The sequence below is a fragment of the Neovison vison genome, chromosome 1 (genome assembly GCF_020171115.1).
Source record: "Neovison vison isolate M4711 chromosome 1, ASM_NN_V1, whole genome shotgun sequence".
NCBI lineage: Eukaryota > Metazoa > Chordata > Mammalia > Carnivora > Mustelidae > Neogale > Neogale vison.
Window position 1 is genome coordinate 211,590,754 of NC_058091.1, and position 22,441 is coordinate 211,613,194.

The 22,441-nt window shown below is 41.7% G+C and overlaps 1 protein-coding gene across 4 annotated transcripts in view; it reads right to left on the reverse strand.

The window, feature by feature from the left end:
• The window catches only part of CMYA5 (cardiomyopathy associated 5), a 90,262-nt gene extending 68,678 nt beyond the window's left edge, over nucleotides 1–21,584 (reverse strand). For all 4 annotated transcript variants that reach the window (XR_006386571.1, XM_044266372.1, XM_044266354.1 and 1 more), the window contains exon 1: nucleotides 21,436–21,584. Coding sequence is in view for 3 of the 4 variants with exons in the window: in XM_044266372.1 (XP_044122307.1) it covers nucleotides 21,436–21,584 (149 nt within the window). In the remaining variant the exon portion in view is untranslated. The remainder of the gene's footprint in view (nucleotides 1–21,435) is intronic.
• Nucleotides 21,585–22,441: the final 857 nt, after the last annotated feature.

Consider the following 22,441-nt stretch of genomic DNA (forward strand, 5'->3'; position numbering starts at 1 on the left):
AGGTTTCAAAATAGTGACTATCTTTCTTCTTTCTGACTCCCATCCCTCTTGAAAGAAAATATTATATGTGGACCATTATCATAAGCTTATCCATTTACTTCAAGTAGGAGATGTCTACCCAGTAGTGGGAAAGGTGTTGTAGAACCGATCAGGACTCTGGAATTATAGGAGCCATTTATCTCTCCAGAGATAAAAAGAGTAGTTTGAGTTTTGAAGTGTGCAATCAACTTGTGAATACTTGGTAAGAGGTGACTGGGTGGCTCAGCTCGTTGAGCCGCTGACTCTTGATTTCAGCCTGTGCAGTAATCTTGGGGTCGTGGTATTGACCCCTGCATAGGCACCGTGCTAGGCATGAAGCCTGCTTAAGATTTTCTCTCTCCCTCTCGCTGTGCTCCCCACTCCCAGCTCACACACACACTCACTCTCTCTTACAAACAATAATAATAACAATAAATGCATCCATACATATATACATACGTACTTACTTACTTAGGAGATATTTATCTATTCAGGGTCTGCCCAAGAGTTGGGGGCCATGATTCAATTAAGTAATCTATAGACAAGTGTCTAAATCTACAAGATTTAGTGTCTAAATCTACAAGACAAGTGTCTAAATCTTTGGTGGATAAAAATTTATCCACCAAATTCTCCACTATTATAAAAAACTAAGGACAGAAAGAAAGAACCAAAATAAATGAACTATGGTATGACAGCACTGTTTCATAGCTTAGTGACTATTTCAGACCAAAACATGGGCAAGTCAATTATTTGTGGCCTTGGGAGTTCCTCAACAGGGACACTACTGACATTTGGGGATATGTTAATTCTTTGTCATGGTAGGGAGAGGCTGTCCTGTGTGCTAAGAATGTTTAGTAGTATCCCTGGCCTCATTCCACCAGATGCTAACAGTATTTGGCCTCCAAACCAAATATGTCTTCAGAATTATACTAGTTGAGAACCACTGGTATAGATAGACCCAAGAATTATACTAGTTGAGAACCATTGGTATAGATAGACCCAATGCAACATTAACCTTGGCTGGGCATGTAAATGAAAAACCATGGAGGATAAGAACATTTGCGTTCTGGGATTCCCAGTGAGGACTTAAACACAGACTTAGCTCTTTAGCAATGGAATTCTTCAAGAGCTACTGAGTATTAGCACAGAACAGAAACTGTGCCCCACCAGCCACTGCTGTCACATTCCTGTGAAGGTTGAGAGGTGGTTACCAAGAGACAGAACACTTCATCTGAAAAGAATGTGTCAGGCTAAGATCTTTTTAAAATAAGTCAGTGAGTCAGGATAGACTTCTCCCCTGCTGTTCCACCAACTTTTTTTTATACTACAATTATAACTCCATAAAAGCATGGAGGATGAGGACTAATTGTTCAACAAAGCAGGAAAACTTTGATCAGTTTTCCTCATTTCCTTAGTGACCCTCTAGTAATTTTTCTTAGGTTTCTAACAAAGAAAAAGCGCTTAGGTTTTGGTCTTGAAAATAACAATAATACGTTGAAAGATAAAACCCAGCTCCTCTGTTAGCTCCCATTCTCTCCTATGAAATGAAAGGTCCATGCGCCTAATGTAGTATATGGCAACATTTTTCTTTCCTGTCATTTTTTTAAAGGAAAAAAATAATATTATACACCAAGACCTCACTCCAGCAGATGCTTCTGAGCTGAACAAGTATGGGTGAGAAATGTCTGGCCCTGAAGTTTCCAGAGAGACCTTCCATGTACCAGCAGAGAGGCTGGGGGATAGAGGGTGGCTTTCCTGGGCCTATTTGGAGGAACCTCACAGAGATACCACTGGCCACACAATGAGATCACCTTTACCTAGCTGATGATCCCCTCATCAGGTCCAAACACCACTGCTAGAAAAAAAAAGAACATTTTACCTATATAATAATGCAGACATTAAAAGCAACATCATGAAAGGGAGTCTCTTAAATTCCAAAGAGAAAAAGAGACAGAGATTAAATAAAATTAATACACTAGGAATAACTTGCCAATAGCTTGCTCTAGTCTTTTCAATTCTGACTGTAAAATCTCAAAAGTGGAAGTCAGCAAAAATAGATTCAATAGTTTAATTTGTTTTTATGGGGGACCATGTTGGGATAAATAGATTTAAGGTAAAACTCTGTATCCCCTGAATCATTTTTTTAAGAATTTAAAGCACTTAGACATCTTTAGCAGTTCTAAAGATTAAGATGAATTTCCCATAACATTCTCTTATTCATCACCCACAAAGAAGACCAAAAAATCAAGAAAATTTTTAAAAATTGTATTTATGAGATCTAGCACAATGTTTTAAAAAGCATAGTAAAGGCAACACTTTTCTCCCTATTCCTCATTTGAATTCAGGTGAAAAGTCAAAAAAATTTTTAAAGATTTATTTACTTATCTGAAAGAAAGAGAAAGTAGGGGGAGGGGCAGTATGAGGGGGAGCAGACTCCCTGCTGAAACGTGAGGCTCAGTCCCAGGAAGCTGAGATCATGACCTGAGCTGAAATCAAGAGTCAAGATTTTAATGTTGTTTTAAAAATAAGAATTTTTCCTAATTGTCACTCATAAATTTCACTGTGAGAAACGTGGGAAAATAGAAAAGAACAAAAAAAATTAAAATGATCATTTATCCCAACACTCAAAGATGACTACTTTCAATATATTGGTGGATTTCTTTCATTCTTGTTCTACCCAAAGACATTCCTTTTAAAAAAAAAATTTTTTTTCACAAATGGTATGTTTTGTAATGTGCTTTTTAAATTTTAAAAAATATATTCTAAACATTCTCCCATGCTATTATTCTGTTCCAATAGCTATTCTCAATGTTTTTGGTCTCAAAACTACTTTATCCTCTTACAAATTATTGAGGACTTCAAAAAGCTTTTGTTTATGTGGACTGTATTTTTGATTTTTATAGTATTAGCAATTAAAACAAAAATTCTAAAGTTTTGTTAATTCATTTTAAAATAAAGTAATGCTTACATGTCAACATCAATAATATATTTCACAAAACCTTATTCTATTTTCCAAGACAAACAAACAAAAACATTTAGTGAGAAAAGTAACATTATTTTAGAGTTTTGCAAATAATTTAAATGTTTGGCTTAACAGAAGGCAGCTGAATTCTCTTATCTGCTTCTGCATTCAGAATGGAGATACGTTCTCTTTTTTTTTTTTTAATTTTTTTTCCAATTTATTTATTTTCAGAAAAACAGTATTCATTATTTTTTTCACCACACCCAGTGCTCCATGCAAGCTGGTACCCCAACCTCCCACCCCCCTGCCACTGTAAACCCCTCAGATTGTTTTTCAGAGCCCATAGTCTCTCATGGTTCATCTCCCCTTCCAATTTACCCAAAAGCACATACCCTCCCCAATGTCCATAACCCTACCCCCCTTCTCCCAACCCCCCTCCCCCCAGCAACCCACAGTTTGTTTCGTGAGATTAAGAGTCACTTATGGTTTGTCTCCCTCCCTATCCCATCTTGTTTCATGGATTCTTCTCCTACCCACTTAAGCCCCCATGTTGCATCACTACTTCCTCATATCAGGGAGATCATATGATATTTGTCTTAGAATGGAGATACGTTCTCTTAACAGCAAAATATGAAGAAGGGGGATGTGAACCTTAATCTCAGGGTCGTGAATCCAAGCTCATGCTGGGTGTGGAGCCTACTAAAAAACAAACAAACGAAAAGTATATGAAGAAAATCTAGCCTCTCATAGGTAGTTGAAAAAGGGAGGAGTGACTTTCAGATTACTGTGGGCGTTTTTCTTTATACCACACCAAACTTGACAAGTGGTAGTGTTTTAAAGATTAGTTGCAATGTAGAATCTTAAAAAAAAAAAAAAAAAATCCAATGGACTTTTCCTACTCTATACTTTCATGAAAGAGTGAAAGTGGCAAATGCAGACTGCAGACCTGCTAGTATTACAATGGAAATAGTTTTAATCTTGAGGACACCCTGAGAGGAGATCAAACTTTGAGAGTTATTACTGGTCTATCACTTCATATTTAATATATTTTTTAAAGATTTTATTCATTTATTTGACAGACAGAAATCACAAGTAGGCGGAGAGGCAGGCAGAGAGAGAGAGGAGGAAGCAGGCTCCCCGCTGAGCAGAGAGCCCGATGCGGGGCTCGATCCCAAGACCCTGGGATCATGACCTGAGCCGAAGGCAGAGGCTTTAACCCACTGAGCCACCCAGGCACCCCCATATTTAATATTTAACACTGCATTCTATCACCGTCTAGAACACTTTACCCCATACCCTATTGTCAATATTTACACTATTTCTAAGTTTTTACTATTATTTAAAAAAATGTTATGACAAACACCCTCATATATACCTCTTTCTGCACATTTATTTTCTTAGAATAAAACCTTGGGAATTTGAGGGTCAAACTTAATTTTTTCAGGATTTTTTTAAATAAGATCTTATTCATTTATTTGACAGAGAGATAGGAGAGAAGAAAGCAGTGCAGGGCAGAGGGAGAAGCAGGCTCCCGGCTGAGCAAGCCCGATGTGGGGCTTGATCCCAGAACCCTGGGATCAAGACCTGAGCCAAAGGCAGATGCTTAAGGACTGAGACTCCCAGGCGCCCTTTTTTCAGGATTTTTATGCATGTTGCCAATTTCCCCTCCAGAAAGGTTTATCGGTTTGCATTCCTATCAGTAGCCTGTACAAGAGCCTTCCGTCCTTACCCACACTTTTATCAACCCTGGGTACTGTTTGAGCCCTGTCTTGAAAGTTGTTTTTAGAAAATCACAATGTGACTGAGCTAGTTGTTAGTGAGCTCACTCTCTCAGATGAAATACAGTACTTGAGATCTATCACTTCTCTGATAACTTTACCACAATGTTTATTCATTGTTATTTTGCATTATTACAATTATTATTTACCGTGGGTCTTCTACTTGACAACAAGTTTCTTCAACAGAAACCATGTCTTATTACCTTAGTATCTACCATAGCACTGAGCCCATGGGATACAGACAGATGGAGTAATGGTGGAAATAACATTTTTTACCTCAGAGAGATCTACATTTAAATCCTGGCATCACCACATCCTAGCTTTGTGAGCTTGGGCATATTATTTCCCCTTCTTTTCTGAGCTTGAAGGTCATCCTCAGTTAACAGGGAGACTAGGATGTACTTTCTATGGCAGCTGTACAGCAATGACACGTGTAAAATGCTTCGTACAATACTTGGCAAATAACCAATGTTCCATAGGTTTGTTCTTTGCCTTCTCCTTTCCAATGTTAACTTCACCTTGTAAAGCCCAGACTTTGAGGATCTATAGATCCACTTTGATTTATTCAGAACATGGTCATTAAGAGAAAAGGCATCTCTCTAACAATGATTACCTCAGGAAAGTGTAACTAAGCAAATGTGAGTTTTCTGGTTATTCTTCCCTGTATTGCTCAATCCTTACTCATTCTCTCAGTCAACATCTATGAGTATATGCTGTGTATTCCAAAGACAAATTACACTCAGTCTCTAAACAAGAGAAAGAATGAAATCCTTTTTAGTGCCAGATGCCACAATCGCGTTGAAACCTGAATTCAGAGAAAAGCCATTCATCAAACTGCACTGAGAGAACTTCCTAACTGTACATCCCAGGGGTGGTGGGAACATCATTTTTGACCCTATTGGGGTTCAAAGCTCACAATTACTGTAATGGGGATTTAGGACAGGGTATTTTAATGTGACCCTGAGATGTATTCAAATACATTTCTAACAAGAAAATTTTGACATTTCCTGACCACCCGACTGAGGAAACGAGAGAAAGACAGTAGTGAGCTAGGTACAGAGCAGACTGACATTCACTCCCAACTTTAACTCAAAAGTAAAACGAAACACCAAACAAAGAGAGTTAACTTGTGCATCTGGCAGTACACCCCAATAAAGGTGTGGAGAAGAAGCCATCAATGGGGAGCAGCACTGCTGGCCAGCAGCAGGAGCCCATGAACCTGCTCAGGTCAGGAGGTCCTGATGATCCTACTGAGAGGAGGGGAGGGGAACGGACACCCATTCACACTCTCCTCTCTTCCAGGGGCACATGACACCCTGGTGTACTCATAGTTTCATTTGCTCCCACACACACCCACGTCTTTCAGACTCTGTGGTTCTAAGAGGTCCTGCCACTCTCACCAGTACATCCTGGAGAACTTCGAGTCCTAAGGCTTTAACAACTCCGGGAGAGATCCAAAGAAGTCTGGGACTCTGATTCTTGAAGTCAAACTGAGATTGATTGTGAACTTTTAGCTACCAGCGCCTGGATGGTATCTGCTAAAGTCCGTGTTAGGTCACCATAAAGCTCTCTTCAGGTCCATAATGCTATGTTCCACAGAGTTTAAAATATTTGCAATAGGGAGGCATGGAAATGAGAAGGATGAGTTCTTCCTGATCTAAAGCAGGCTTTGAAAAATTTGCTGGCAGTAAGTTGTGGTGATGAAGTGGAATGGCAGTTTGGGTTCAATATTGTAACTGTTGACGTCCAAAAGATTCCTTATTGGAGGAGAAAAGTATTTCGGGAAACTTGGGGCATGACTCCACCTTAAGGAAGTTCTTTTGGCTAGCCCTGAGGAACGGCACATGTATAGCCAAGAACTCCAGGAGAAAAAGTATCTGATAGAAATGTTAAGGAGAGGGGCCCCTGGGTGGCTCAAATGGTGAAGTGTCTGCCTTAGGCTCAGGTCATGATCTCAGGGTCCTGGAATCGAGCTCCACACAGGGCTCCCCGTTCAGTGGGGAGTCTGCTTCTCCCTCTCCCTCTGCCTTCTCCCCTTGCTTGTGCTCTGCCTCTCTCTCTCTCAAATGAATAAATAAAATCTTTAAAAAGAAAGAAAGAAATATTAAAGAGAGATTAAAGCACTCTTGGTGCTAAGAACAAATGCCTTCAAGCCAGCTTAAATTGGGGCCAAGGGGCACTTAAGGAAATAGAGATTTCTCATGGAATCCAAGGGCAGATGTATCCAGGCCTCAGAGGGAAGAGGAAAGAAGAAAATCATGAGGCATCTTGTCTCTCTGTCTCTAGACAGAGACTGTCTTTAGCATAGCTTCCTCAGTTTCTCCCGCCCATGGCTCAATAGGGCTGCCGCCAACCTGCACCTTCAGTCCCAGAGTCTACATAACTGCTTGGAGTTCTTAGTTTCTTTTTGTAACAGTTATTTCCCAGGGAGATTAAGAGATAAACCAAAAACAAAAACAGAATCCTGGCTTTCTGGAAAGGTATTTTATTGCTTCTCCCTCTCTCAACCTCTGTATTTCAAAGAACAAAGAGAAGGGGGTAGGAAGAACATTACAACCTCACCTCTGGCGGATGGCTTGAACTGCCTTGATGAAGGACGGAGGCCTTCCCCAGTGACAGAATAGAGTCAAATGGCTTTCACTCTCTTACCCCTGCGTAGACAATAAGGTATGCTCACAGAATTCTGGAGCAGAGGCATTCCTTGTATGTGCTCTATTTTGGGTGGATTGTTTTACAGTTTTAGAAGCTCACTTGAGTAATCCCACATTCACAGTCCTACCCTTCCCATCTCTATAGGATCTCCTCTCCACCCATCTTCTATATTCCAGACTCCCTGCCTTGACAGCCTTTAGTTAGCTTTAAAGAGCACTTTTTTTTTTTTCTGGGTACTAACCCAGACAAGAAGTTATGCTCAGCAATTTTAGCTAATGTTCTTCTTGGACAGGTTGCAGAAGTAAATTTAGAATTTTTTCGACCAAAAGAAAAATTAGCTAACAATTTTTTAAAAAACAGAAAAACCAGTATTCTATCCAAAATATTATTTTTTAAAAGACTTTATTTATTTACCTATTTATTTATTTGAGAGTGAGAGCATAAAAGATCACAGAGGCAAAGGGAGAGGGAGAAGTAGGTTTCCCACTGAGCAGGGAGCCCGATGTGGGGCTTGATCACAGGACCCCAAGATTATGACCTGAGCTGAAGACAGATGCTTAAATGACTAAGCCACTCAGTGTACCCCCAAAATACTACTGTAAAGATCAAAATAAAATGGAGTAGATCTCCAAAAAATTGAGACCTGTCCCCCCAAACCTTTTGTTTCTAAAACTAGCTAAATAGAAAGTTTGTCTCCATTTCCAAGTTAGCAGAAAAGACCATATGATACTACTTGAGTCTCATTTCACCCCCTTACCGGGGTCGAAGTAGCCCCCCTTGTGAGTTGGAGCATAAATCTCCAAAGGAGGATTGATCTAGGCATATAGGACTTAAATAATTAAAAGGCAATTAACTTTCTAATAATGCAAACAGATAGGAGATTTCCATAGAGCCTGGAAACCTCAAAGCAGAGATATCAAGATGTACATGACAGCTCACATTGAGGCCTAAGTTAAAGACTTTCTTTTGTCATAAAATGGAAAATCAAAGCTAGAATAAACAGTGATAGTTAAATTAAGGTGATATTTCATGGGGAAAAGGTAACTCAATGTTCTATGGTTATATTTGTTCATTGCTCTGTGTTGTATCTCCAGTTAAAGTCTTTATGGAAATAATAACCAGCTGGTTTGTTCCATTGTTTTAAAAAGTGTTACACATCCATAGAAAAAGCAAAATCTATCACACTATGTATTAAACGTTCTGAGGATCAGGTAACAAAACCTGAAGAAAGCCTTGTCCAGGGCCTCATGCTGTTCCAGTAGACATCTGACCTCTCCTCCCATTTGGCAAACCCTTCACCTTGCGGGTCCTGGAGGGGGCCATGCCACATATTCTCCCCGTAATGATCTTCACATCCATTCCAGACTGCCTTGAGAGCCACTGATGAAGAAACGACATGGAAGAGATCCTCATTCTCTCTGGGGTAGCATAGGCTGCTGTTGTAATTCCGACTTGCTGGCATGGGTGTGGCAACAGTACAGATGGTGACATCTAGTGCCCGGGAGTGATGGCAACCATTACCTTACCCAAGAACTTTTTCTAAAACACAACTTTATTGAGATAAAATTCACATGCCATACAACTTACCCATTTAAAGTGTACAATTCAAGGGCACCTGGGTGGCTCAGTGGGTTAAAGCCTCTGCCTTTGGCTCAGGTCATGATCCCAGGGTCCTAGCATTGAGCCCCATGTCGAGCTCTCTGCTCCGCCGGGAGCCTGCTTCCTCCTCTCTCTCTCTCTGCCTGCCTCTCTGCCTACTTGCGATTTCTCTGTGTCAAATAAGTAAAATCTTTAAAAAAATTTTTTTTAAAGTGTACAATTCATTGGTTTTTTATATTCACAGAGTTGAGCAACAAATCATCACCATTAATTATAGAACATTCTTATCATCAAAAAAATACATTCCGCACTCCTTAAGCATCCTCCTCCAATCCTCTCACCATCTCCTGTGCAGCTCTAGGCAACCACTAACCAACTTTTGCCCTCTCTACAGATTTGCTGCTTCTGGACCTTGCGTAAATGTGGAAACGAGCAATATGTAGTCCTTTATGTCTGTCTTCTTTCTCTAAACGTATTGTTTTCAAGGTTCATCCATGATGTAGCATAAATCAGTACTTTATTTCTTTTTATGGCCGAATAATGTCCCATGTATGAATGTATTATATTCTCTTTATCCATTCATTAGTTGATGGACATTTCAGTCATTTCCACTTTTTGGTTATTATGGATATACTGTTATGAACACTTGTGAACAAGCTTTATGCAGACAGATCTGTTCATTTCTCTTGGGTATGTACCTAGGAATGGATTGCTGGGTCACATGGTAATTCAACGTTTAGCTGTTAAAGGAACTACCAGATTGTTTTCCAAAGCAGTTGTAACCATTTTACATTCCCACCTGTGGTGTATGAGGGTCTGATTTTCCTGTTATCTTCATCAGTACCTATTATTGTCTTTTTGGTTAGAGTTACCTTAGTAGCTGTGAAGTGGTATCCTGTGGTTTTGATTTGCATTTCCATGATGGCTAATGATACTGAACATTTTTTCATGTGCTCATTGGACATCTGTCTATCTTCTTTGGAGACTGCCTGTTCAGATACTTTGCCCATTTTAAATTTGGGATATTTGTCTTTTTATGATTGAGTTTTATAGTTCACCAGACCGGTTTTGAGGCATGGTTTTAATGGTTGTTCCTGGCTATCTAATTCCTCTTTTCCACACTTCTCATGAGTCTCTAAACTACCAGTAGTCTGTGAATACAATCATTTTGTGCTTAAATAGGTCACAGTTAGCCTCTATTACAACTTAAAACCTGACAGATGCAGACTAGAACCCAAGGCAGCTCTCCTCACCTAGAGAAAAGCACTCACATAAAACCTTACTGGCAAATGGAAAACTGTTTGGAAGACTGGCTTTCTAAATTTGTGATTCTCAACTCTTAAGCTCTGCAAACTCAGTCCAGGGGAACTTAGGACAAGTGGAAACTCTGGCAGTTTGAGTAGCAGGTAAGAACTGGAGCAAAGAAAAATGGAAAGAAAACTCTAAGAAATGGTTGCCATTTCTTGCCATTCTACTCTAAGATTAAGTAGGCCATTGATTGTTGGAAGTTATTCAGATGCTAGGGCCCCAGTTTTCTGCTGCTGGCTGTCCTCTCTCCGCCTTGGTCCACAAAGTCTGTGTGACCTGCATCTCCCGTCAACCTGGGTTGGTATCCAGGGATTTTCTTCCAGCCAAGTATATAAATGGAGTAGGAGTCCTAATTCTATCCGCCGATTTAACTACACATTTTGTTATTGGGCAATTTCAGTTCATATATCAACACTGCCGACTTTGTATATGCTTTCTTCCCACTCCTCCTTTTGCATCCTGGATTCTCAGGGAAATAAGATTATCCCTCTGTCCCAGAGTTATAAGTGATCTGAGGCTGAGGGCATGAAGAAAGTTGTTCTGCAGTGTCCTAGGTAATAGTCTTCCCTCATTCCTCTGAGCAGGACCGCAACTGTAGCACTAACGGGCTGTTGGTGCCCTCTCACTCCTAAGCACCCACTTTCCCCTTTCTGATGCCCCCAATCCCAGGAGAGTGTCTTAGGTCCAGTATTGGAGGGGTTTGTTCAAAAGGGAATCCAATCTAAACCAGATGCTGACAGGTTTAAACTTTCAACCCTCTCAAAGTTGTGAGCACTTCTGTCCTTAATTTCTCTCTATGTGGCTGGCCTTTTGCCAAATTCAAAGACCTCTTGTAAGTTCTCATTCTCTGTGCCCTTGTCTTGGCACCAGGAACAAAATGATTTGAGATGGTGATGGTATAAGCAACGTTGATCTGAGAGAAGGAAACCTGAGACCCTGAGATGAAATGTTTCATGGTGAGCTCCAACCACTTGTCCATTCGACAACCATTTCTTAAGCACCTACTGTGCAACAGACCCCGTGTCCTAGCTGCTGGAGACGCAGCAGAGAAGCAAAGCAAGGCCCCTGCCCTCATGGAGCTTCCCTCTAGTGGTGGCAATAAACAATGAATAAACAAACAAACAAACAAAACCCACCGTTTCAGATAGTGATGGTGCTATGAAGAGCAATCTGAAATCGTGAATAATGTGATAGTGAAAGTTAAGAAGAGGGCCTGATGGGCAGAATGGCTGAGGAAAGTCTCTCATCATTGGTACTGACACCTAGAGAGCAGGTCTGGGGAAGAAGCACCAGAGAGAGAAAAGAGCAAGTCAAAGACAAGCATGCAGGAATAGGCTGAGCACACTGGAGGTTCTGAAAAAAGCCAGTGGGGGTTGTGAACATCAAAGAAGAATGTGAGAGGAGCTGCGAGAGGTAAGCAGATCAGGCAGGGCCTTGAGGTCTATGCAACACAGGTCTATGCAACACTCAACACAGAGAGGTTAAATGTCTTACACCAAGTCACACAGCAAGTACAGAACCAGGATGATAATCCAGGTCGTTTCAATCCTATTATGTGTTTATCCATTATAACCTGGTTTATGCCCCAAATGGTGCTGGATGAAGAGGGGATTTCCTGAAGCCCTTCTTGGAGATCCAAAAACTCTAAGAGGAGACAAAGACCACAGCGGTCTCATTCTTCTCCTCATTGTCTCCTGAAAACAAACACACACTAGAAAAGCAAACTTTGAAGTGTACCATGCTAAATCCAAAAATTCTTTTAAACAAAGGATCTGAATTTTAAGAGTAAATACCTATTGAACATTTATCATATGATCCCACAGAACAAGTAGAGCAGTTATTTTGGTGTTACTGTTTGACCTTATGAAAATTCAATCACACAAGATTGCCTAATGTCTATTTTTAAATACAAGATCTTCTCTCCCCATTACACCCTAGGAAATTTAATATGCTAAGATGCTGCTCAGAATTTGCTACTACGTAGATTTTCTGGATCTTTTATGCTTTGCTTTTGAAATTAGAAGCAAACTGAAATTCAAATTTTTTTAAAGTAATTTTAGACTCAAGTGAAAAAGTAAGAAATTGGCTAATAAAGACCAGATTGTGTATACTGTGTACACATATATAAAATCCTGAGGTGGGCCCTGAACTCATGGCCATTCTAGTATTAATTCTGCCATTAGACTAGGGCTAGAATCCTAGCACATTTTTCCAGCTGCCTGACATTAGATAAATTACTCAGTACTGCTAAGCCTCCATTTTCTCTTCCCATAAAACAGAGATGGAAACAATGCTTACATCATACAGTTACTGTGAAAATAACTCAAAATAACAAGTGACAGTGCAAGGAATAGACTCGCTAAATACTGGTTTCCCTTCCCTTCTCTGGGTCTCTGCTCGCTCATCAGCAACGTAACTCAGGGAAATGATGCTAAGGCCCCTTCCAGGGAAGTGCCATCAGCATCCAGGCTTTCCTGCCAGACTTAAACTCAGAACAGTGAAACCTTCTTCTGCAGGCAGAGAGAGAAGGCCTAGCCAGATGGACCCAGAGACTGACACAAAACTCACAGGGAAATGAGCAGGGAAGCTTAAGGCTCTGAGACTTGATGGGCCAGGGTCCTAGTAGACCCTCACCTCAGTTCCCCAGGCCCAGTTCATTTTACCAGTGTGTTCACTTCGACTAATTGCACATGAGATTATGTTTACTGTCTGCCCTCTCCAGAAACTGGACTCTAAAGGTTACGGATTCTGTTTGGTTCACTCACTTTGTGTAGTTTCTTAATAAATATTTGCAGAATGTGCCCCTTTTCTTATATTAGGTACATTTCTGAAACTGAAAGTGTCACAAGCTTGGCTAAGTCATTCCCAGGTATTGCTGTCTCAGCATTTATTTTGTTTGGCTAAGTGACCTGCAAGAGCCTTGAAGAGACAGCAGCCTCCCTCATGCTGGCACATGCCCAGGGTAACTGTCTGAAGAGTCACATGACCCAGGAAATTCCTGATATGACTTCCCCGACAGTTCTTGTGATCAACAATCTCCCCCACCCCCAATGCCTCTCCGCTGCATGCCCCTCAGATAAGAACCTCATGAAGCTTACCGAAACCACACTCATTTTAGTTTGAATTGACTGATCCAGTCTTAACCCAGGAAGCCCCAAAATCTTCCACTCATGGACCCTAATAAAGGCCTATGTCCCAGGTCTTGACCTCCTCTCTGCCCTCTGCCTTGACCTCCCTGTGTGGCCCCTTGAGCTATGCCATGTACTTCCTCCAGGTCTTGGAGTAATAAACTTCTCTACCATGATTTCCCTTGTGGCCTTTTGGAGAACAATGGCTCACCATCTGGCCCCCTCTGCTCCATTTAACAAATGTTAATTTAATAAAGTCATAACAGGAGGAAATTAATCTTATTTACAAATCGACAATTTTAAGTGCCCTGATGAAATTTGTGGTAAACATAAATTTGTTTAGCATCATGTGAATTTTTTTAAAGATTTTATTATTTATTTGACAGACAGAGATCACAAGTAGGCAGAGAGGCAGGCAGAGAGAGGAGGAAGCAGACTCCCTGCTGAGCAGAGATTCCTGATGCGGGGCTCAATCCCAGGACCCTGAGATCATGACCTGAGCCGAATGCAGAGGCTTTAACCCACTGAGCCACCCCGGTGCCCCTGAATTTTTTTTTTAAAGAGAAGCATCACCAAACTAAGAAAACATATTACCAGCTCCATAAGAAGGTCTGGAGCATTCAGTTTGGTAGACAACAGTAGCATCAATTAATCTTCCCACATATCTTGGACTTTATCAGATTAGGATATGGAATTTTGGAACTGAATACACTCCAGTTGCCCTAATAGAGGACTTTTCCCTGGACAAAAAGCAAAGCCTATTCTTATCCTCCCATCTATGATCTGGCTCAAGGATCAGTCTAGGGGAAGTGTTCCAACAAGTCACAGAAGGTGGGAATGATGACCGCAGACATCCTAATTGAACAATCCCTCTGTACTTATCACTGTCCCCTCCAAGCTACTGTGTTTCCAGAGTCCCTGGACATTGTCAGTTCCCCTAAACGAATGACACCAAAATTCTCCCTGGTCTAATGGGTTCAACCTCCCAACTAAATTTGCTTTTCACAGGAATCAGGATGATTTGACAATTCACTTGCTTATTCATTCATTGTTATTCTTGCCATTCACTTATTCATTCAACATTCTCAAGCCTTGAAATCCTGAGCGCTTCTAGAAGAGAAAAAGAAAGCTTAAACGGAACACAATTAGCAGCACAAGAGCTGGAACAAGGAGCTAAAGGAATACCTAAACACATATGTGTCTGAAATATCTTCCTGCCCAGCTGCTGTATTACCTCCGCAAAACTTTTCTAAATCTAATTTTAAGAAGAATGTATGTCTTGGGGTGCCTGGGTGGCTCAGTCAGTTAAGTGTCTGCCTTTGGCCCAGGTCATGATACCTGGGGTCCTGGGACTGCAGCCCACATCGGACTCCCTGCTTAGCAGAGTCTGCTTCTCCCTTTCCCTCTGCCCTTCCCCTGGCTTGTGCTCGGTTGCTCTCAAATGAATAAATAAAACCTTAAAAAAAAAAAAAAAGAAGTAGAAGAAGAAGAATATATGTCTTTTCTCTATTTCTTTGTTAATATCCTTAGTGTAATGCTTATGACATTATGTTGGAGCCAACTGCTTCCCCGTGCCAGATTGAGCTCCTTGAGAGCCACCCAATCACCTTCATGCTCCTGGTGCCTAGCACAGGGCCTGGCATATACATCTTCAGGAAAAGGCCTATGGATTCCAGTGAAGCTAATTAACGTCTAGGTATCATCAGGCATGCATTGTCTCATATGGTACCCAGTAGACCCAGGTGGCTACTGAGTATTTGAAATGGAGCTGTGAGGGAGGAATCAAGATGCACTGAAAAGTGAAATACACATCAAATTTCAAAGACGGCATAAATACATATAAAGCAGCCCATTAATAATTTTTAGACTGATTACATGTTGAAATGATAATACTTCAGATACGAGGTTAAATAAGTTATTAAAATGAATTTCTCTCTGTTTTTACGTCTTTTAGTGTGGCTATTAGAAAATTTTAAATTGCACATGTAGCTCACATTATATTTTCATTGGATAATGCTGATGTAAGCCAAAGATTACTCCACATCCAGTCTCTTATACCTGGTTCTCTACATTTTCTTGGTAGGAAGGGGAATTTGGTTATATTGTCTGAATTGAGTCAAAGTTTTCATTAAGCCTAGGTTCCGACTATCCAGGAAATATAAGACACATTTCTTCTATATTTGCAAAATTCTATAGTCATAATCCCTATGTTCCACACATTAATGGGTTTGTTGTTTAAAAAAAAAAATCCAACTCTTGCTGAATTCCCTACACTGAGTCAAAGTCTAACCAAGGGCATGTAATACCCATGCAGCCAATATTTAAATAGCTCTTCAGTTTCTGACTCCAAGGGCCTGTTTTATACTCTCTCCTCCCTCAGTCTCTGGCATCCTGAGCAGTCACCCCTCCCACCTCAGCTCTTTCCACTGACCTCAAAAGAGGGCTGGCTCAAATAACACACTTGTCAAAACACCTGGATAAGCACAGCAGTGGGAGACAGCCTATAAATAGACATATGGAAATAGAGTGCTCCCTATTAATAACAAAAACCCCTTACAAGCTCCCTTCACCTTCCAAAAGTTTTGTTTCTTATGATGATTAGGTAAATGTAAATGTCACTAATAATTTGACTCCTATCAGCTCAGTCAGACCTATTTCTACAGGCACTGGTAAAACTGCAATTCAAGATGATTTTAAGTTTTGGGTAGTGCTGTGGCAAAAATCCTCTGTGCTTAAATAGAGAAATTAAAACAGAACAACAGAAAATGATTGTAAGCAAAAATACTGAAAAATTTTTAAGGGATTGGTCAGAAAGACTAAAAGGGTCAGGCTTCACTGGTCTCCAGTCAGAAAAATGTAAAAATAATGAGTGCCTATTTACATAGCTCCCTCCATTATAGGAGACCACAGTGCTTGGCACACAGTCTGTGTCCAGTAATTACTAATGAGTACATGCACATATAGGCCCTTACTGTTGAATGAAATACTGCGATCACCATGTTTTTCTTGTTTGTTTTAAAGCTCGAGTGATATGGTAAACTGAATACAGTTTCCTATTCTACTCAGAATAAAATGTGAAGTCCTTACTATGGTCTATAAAGCCCTACCTGATCTGCAACCCAACTACCTCTTGGATTCCCCTCCCACCACTCTCCCCCTTATTTACTCTGCTCCAGCAACCTGACCTCCTTGTGTCCTCAAACAAGCCCCACGTGTTCCTGCCTCAGTGCCCTTGGAACCACTCTTCCCTTTTCTTAGAACACTCATTCCTTCCTTTTCTGCTCATGTGTGACCTTCTCAGAGAGGCCTTCTTCACCAATGTATCCAAAACAGCATAACCCTTATCCTGCTGTATGTGTCCTCCTATCATTTATTGCCTCTTGGCATATTAGATATTTATTTGTTTGTTTGTCTCCCTGAACTGGAAAGTCACTCCCAGGTAGGACGAAACTTTGTTCATTTTGTTCATTGCCATATCCTTTGTGCCTGCAAAGTATCTGGCACTTTATTCAATAAATATTTGTTGAATGAATAAACTAATGAACATCGGATTGGAGCTGAGGCCTCTGGATCTAGTCCCAGTTCTACCACTAAAAACCTGTGTGACTTTGAACAAATGTCCCCTGACATTCAGTTTCAGAAAATGCAAAAGGACTGGCTAGGAAAGGATGCTTCTAAAGCTTCTCCCAGCTCAAAATCCTGTGGGTTCTATAGAGTTGCTCTCTACATCTAGCTTTTGTATAAAGATTTAGCAACGCAAAAATCCTTCTCCAATATTCACAAACTATTAGCTTTCTAGGCACCTCATTATGATTGGATAGCCTGCTCCAAAGACCCCTGAGGAAGCCTTCTCCAATCCTTCCAGGGACAATGGATCCCAAGACTTGATCCCTACTTTCAGGTACTTCCCACAGAACTTTTTCCCTTAAATCTCCTATAACAGTTAATGATATAATTGTGTTTTTCTGTTTCTCCAATGAGAATGTGAACTGTAACAGTAATGGATTCTTAGTAATTTTTGTTTCCTTAGTAACCTTGTATGGCCCATGGCAATTAGTAGGCATTCTGTGAATGTTCAGTAAATGAATGAAAATAGAAAAGCCAAAGTGAAACAGGATCATGACTCATGTTAAAATGTGAGACTTTTACTCGTCCCTCACTGATGAAGGTGGGCAGAAGATAAAGATTGGCTGCCAGTAATGGTTCATCTGAAGAGAGGTAAGAAACTAAAACTCATTGGGAACTTACTAAAAGCAAGTGCTCTTACACAAATTCACACAGTTCATTTAATCCTATGACAACCTTATAAATTAGGAATTATTACTACCGTTTTACAGATGAGAAAATTGAGGTTCTGAGAAAAAAGGGAATTTGCCCATGATAGAAGGGCTGATAGGTTCACTCAGGCTTCTTCATGCGATATATCATACTCGTATCACTAAATAATACATCAGGAGGGTAGTTCTCTGATTCAGTGCAAGCAATGGCATGTGTAAGGGTGTTATAACTAAAGGGAATTTTTTCCCTTGATTTAGAAAGGTCACTACAGATAATTCCATCTACCATTCCTGAAAGTGTAAAGAAAGGTTTACAAGAAGATTACATTGTGCCTTTTGAATTTTTAAGTTCATTTTTCTGATAATAAAATGCACTACCTGTTCATTATAGAAAAGTCAAAAAATACAGATTTAAAAAAAAATTTTAGTTAACCATTATCCCATCACTCAGAGACAGCTACTATTAACCTTTTTTAAACTTAAGGTTAATAAAACTTACCATAACCTTTATTATGTTCTTTATTATGTTAACCTTTATTAACCTTTTATGAAACTTTACTAACATTTTAGGCCTTTTTCCAATTCGTATTTTATAGTGAGATCATTCTAAATTATAAAATGAACACTTCTTTCATATTCAATGTACATACTTCCGATGTTGTTAGAAATCTTTATAAACAGCATTTTAATAATGGCCTAGTAATATCACATAAAGTTGACACAGTAATCAATCATTCTGTTACTATTAGGCTATTTCTATTTATTTACTATTAACTGCCTCTTAGTTAAAAAAAAAAAAAGACAGTTTGTAATTTAACTTCTGAGAATGGTTCCAACCTCAAGAAAATGCAACCAACTTTTCCATTCAAGATGGGGGAAATCTCCCACTATTATTCAAAGAGATGAGGTCTACCAATTTTTCAAGGTAGAAGCTAGTTGGGACTATTCTAGGTTCACCTACAGAAAGGGTCTCTCTCCTGCAAAGGAAGGGAGGTAGTGAAAGTCCAGCAGTGGCCTGGAGGAAGCAAACCCAGGTTCACTGCCAGGTTCTTTTTTTTTTTTTTTTTTTAATTTATTTATTTGACACAGAGAGAGTGAGCACAAGCAGGGGGAGCAGCAGGCAGAGGGAGACAGAGAAGCAGGCTTCCCACTAAGGAAGGTCTAGATGCGGGGCTCGATTCCAGGACCCTGGGATCATGACCTGAGCCAAAGGCAGACGCTTAACCAACTAAGCCACCCAGGCACCCCTAACCTTCAGGTTCTTACACCATCAGTATATGTCTCATACCATCAGTAAATTATATAAAGCCTCCGTTTCCTCATCTATAAAAGGACAGTCATCAAATAATATTGCTGGGAGGGTTTAAATGAGAAAACATCCGTGAACATTTAGCACTAAGACTGGCACAGAATGAGTGGACTCTCTTAAAACTGTACAACTTTGGTGGAATAGCCAAGAGGAAGGGGTTAAGAATGATGGGACAGCATTCTTACCTCCCATCCTTTAGAGAATATTCTAAGTTCACACCTCTAGCCTCAGGGGGGGAAAAAAAAAGAACTTTAGGCCATATTTGTAAACTTACACACAACAAAATGGTTTGATTTCTGACAACATTTCAAGGTAGGAAAAATTCCCTGAGACATGCTGCCCACTGACAGCTCTCTACCTCTAGCTATGGTTCCCATCTCCTTTCCTCTGGCCTCACCATGGTTCAATCCCTATACATCTTTCTCTTTGCTACTGTCTCCCTGATCTGAGTCCTTCCAAAACCAACTTTTCAATCGGCTGTCAGTAACCCTTCTATAACTTCAGTCTGTATTCCTAAATCTTGCTCCCAAGTTTACTGATTTCTTGTTACCCATGTCGTCAAATCCAAAAAATTTAAAAGATTAACAATACCTCCACTCCCAACCCTATTCTCTCTGGTTGCCCTCACTCAACTAATTCTGACTCTTGCCCTGATATCCACCTTACCATCTGTAGTCAGAGCAAGTGAAATTTATTGCAGATAAATCCCATTTTTCACCTGAAGATCCTGACCTTTGTCAAAGGGCAATGCAACCTCAGCCTGGTGCTTTGAATCACTGTCAGCTGCTCCCATTTTAGAGTAAATGAGTTTTCAAATTCTCTAGGTGGTAAATTTTGGTTGGGCAAGGATACAAGGATCCTGAACACCATTAAGTGGGAAAGGTTATAAAGGCTGGGATTGACAGATTTCCCTTCTCTGTATTGTCCAGGAATCACAGGTCATGACTTCCTGTTCCATTTCCCACAGGTATCTTCTCTTCCCCCTTTTCCTTTCTGCATCTCCTGCCTACTCTCTAAAGCCCAGGTCATGCCCACTGCCGATGCACTCACAGATCTACATACTCTCCTCTGAGCTTCCGAGGTATACACGGTCTTCCTCCCTGCCTGCCCCTCTCATTTATGTAGAGAGACTCATGCTCCCCATTTGCTCTCTTACTTCTTCCATAAAATCCTTGAGGGCAGGTATGTGCCTGCTTCCCACTTGGCAGTTACGAGGTAAATATGGGACCAACAGGGGCGCCTGGGTGGCTCAGTGGGTCGAGCCTCTGACTTTGGCTCAGGTCATGATCTCAGGGTCCTGGGATCGAGCCCCACATCAGGCTCTCTGGTCAGCGGGGAGCCTGCTTCCCTCTCTCTCTGTCTGCCTCTCTGCCTACTTGTGATCTGTCAAATAAATAAATAAAATCTTAAAAAAAAAAAAAAAGATATGGGACCAACATTCCAGAGTTCTAAACTGACTGACCTTCCTCTTCATCAGTGGTACTCTTTGGGCTATTTCAACTTCAGCTCTGCGGGCTTTGGTTGCACAGAACTTTTAACTTTGAGTAAGAGGGGCATTCTGAAATGTTGCACATCCTTCTGTCACCTACAAAGCCATTCTACTGATATTAATAGATTTACCCCAAAGAGAACATGGGAAAGTAGAAACAAATCCAAATAGGAGATGAGTCCTACTATTCTCATTTTAGGGCCTACATGAAGGCTGGGAGATGGAAGACGAAGGAGACTCGTATTTTTATACAGTATTGCCTAATTGTAATCCCATTCATTGAAACATTGATATTTGGAACCAAAAAAAAGGATTTTAAGAAGAGGGGTTATTGAAACTCGTGGTTTTTCTCCAAGTAATTTACGAGCCTCTGTACCAAATTAAAGGCCTCTTACAAGCGACCCAGTCCAGGTTCCGAGAGACCTCCAGTCAGTCATCTGAAGGCTCTAGAGCAGCCTTCTCCCTCTGCACCCCCACCTCATATCCCCTTCTCTTCCCGCTCAGGCTTTTAAGATTGTTCCTAGGCCTTGGGCCCAGTGTAAGTGGTTCAGCACATTTTTGCAGTTAGGCAGGACCCTAAGTAAATCCCCAGTGATAAACAGGAGCACCAAGTCACAAGTTGCTGGGCGGAGGGGGGAGGGGGGAGGAGGAGGAAGGGGGGGCGGTAATGAACTTTGCTGCTGCAGGCGGGCCTGTCACTCCAGCTGACAGCAAGCGCCTTCACCTTCAAGTTCCTTACCAAGGCAACACCACCTGAGAGAAAGTGCTTAGCCGGGAGGAAATGCTCGCTAGCGCTGAAAAAAGAAAAAGGCGTGCGGCGTCTCCCTGCGAAGCACCTGCCCTCGAGGCCGCTTTTCCTGGCCCGTGGCAGGTCGAGCGCTCGGGCCGTGGCCTGAGGAGAGGGGCGCACGCTACCTGGCGTCCGGCTCCTCCTCCGACTCCGCGGCCGTCTCGTCCTCTTCGCTCTCCGACTCCTCGTCGCTCTCCAGCCTTCGGGGGGCCTCCTCATCCCCGTCGGAGCCGAGGGGGCTCTCCGCGGCGTAGGTGCTGTCGCTGCTAGCCATCGTGCCTCTGCCGGGCCGGAGCCGGAGCTGGAGCTGGAGCCGCCCGCGCGCGCCTGGTGTTCTCCCTCTGACTGCGTTTCTAGCCCCGGCCCGGCCCTGCCCTGCCCCAGCGGGCGGCTCAGGTTCCCGGCTCCGGGGGCGGGCTAGCCCCGAGACTTTAAATAGAAGGCGTCAAAGTTTCGCCCCGAGCTTCTGGGGCCCGGGCTCAGCGAGTTCTCCTCTTCCCCCGCGTCTGCCAACTTCCCCCACGCGGCCCTCCCCGCCCCAGTTGAGGCTAATCCCCGGCGGCCCTTGGGGCAACTCTTGATCACCACTCGAAGCGGCGGCAGGCTCCAGCGGCACCAGGGAGCTGAAAGGAGGAAAGGCACCCAGACCCCGCCTCTCTTCCCTCCAATGTGGCTTTGCTAGGTTATATATTTGGTGCCCAGCTACTTGATGGCCCCTTCATCCCAAACAAGTAAATGCTCCTTACTGAGCAGAGCGCTTGTTAGTGCAGGGACTCTGTTAAGGGTCTCCCTTTCATGACCCCCTCACAATTCTGCTGTGGTACGTTTAACTGCAATCCTGGTTTTCGAGATCAGAAAACTGAGGCTCAGAACAGCATGACAAGCCAACTGGCTCAAGGTCTCTTGCCTAGTGTAAGTGGTCCAACGGGAAACAAAGCAAGGTCTGCCATTTTCAAAGCGCAGTTTTCAACCTTTGTTCCTTATTTTGGTCTCCTTTTGTGTCTGCAAATCAGTTAATTGTATATTCTCTTCTTTAGTGGCCTGTAGACTATTCATGCACGGCATTTTTTTTTTTTTAATCTCCCCCAAAAACCTTCAAGAGAAATAATTTTCCTCACTTTGGCCAAAGTC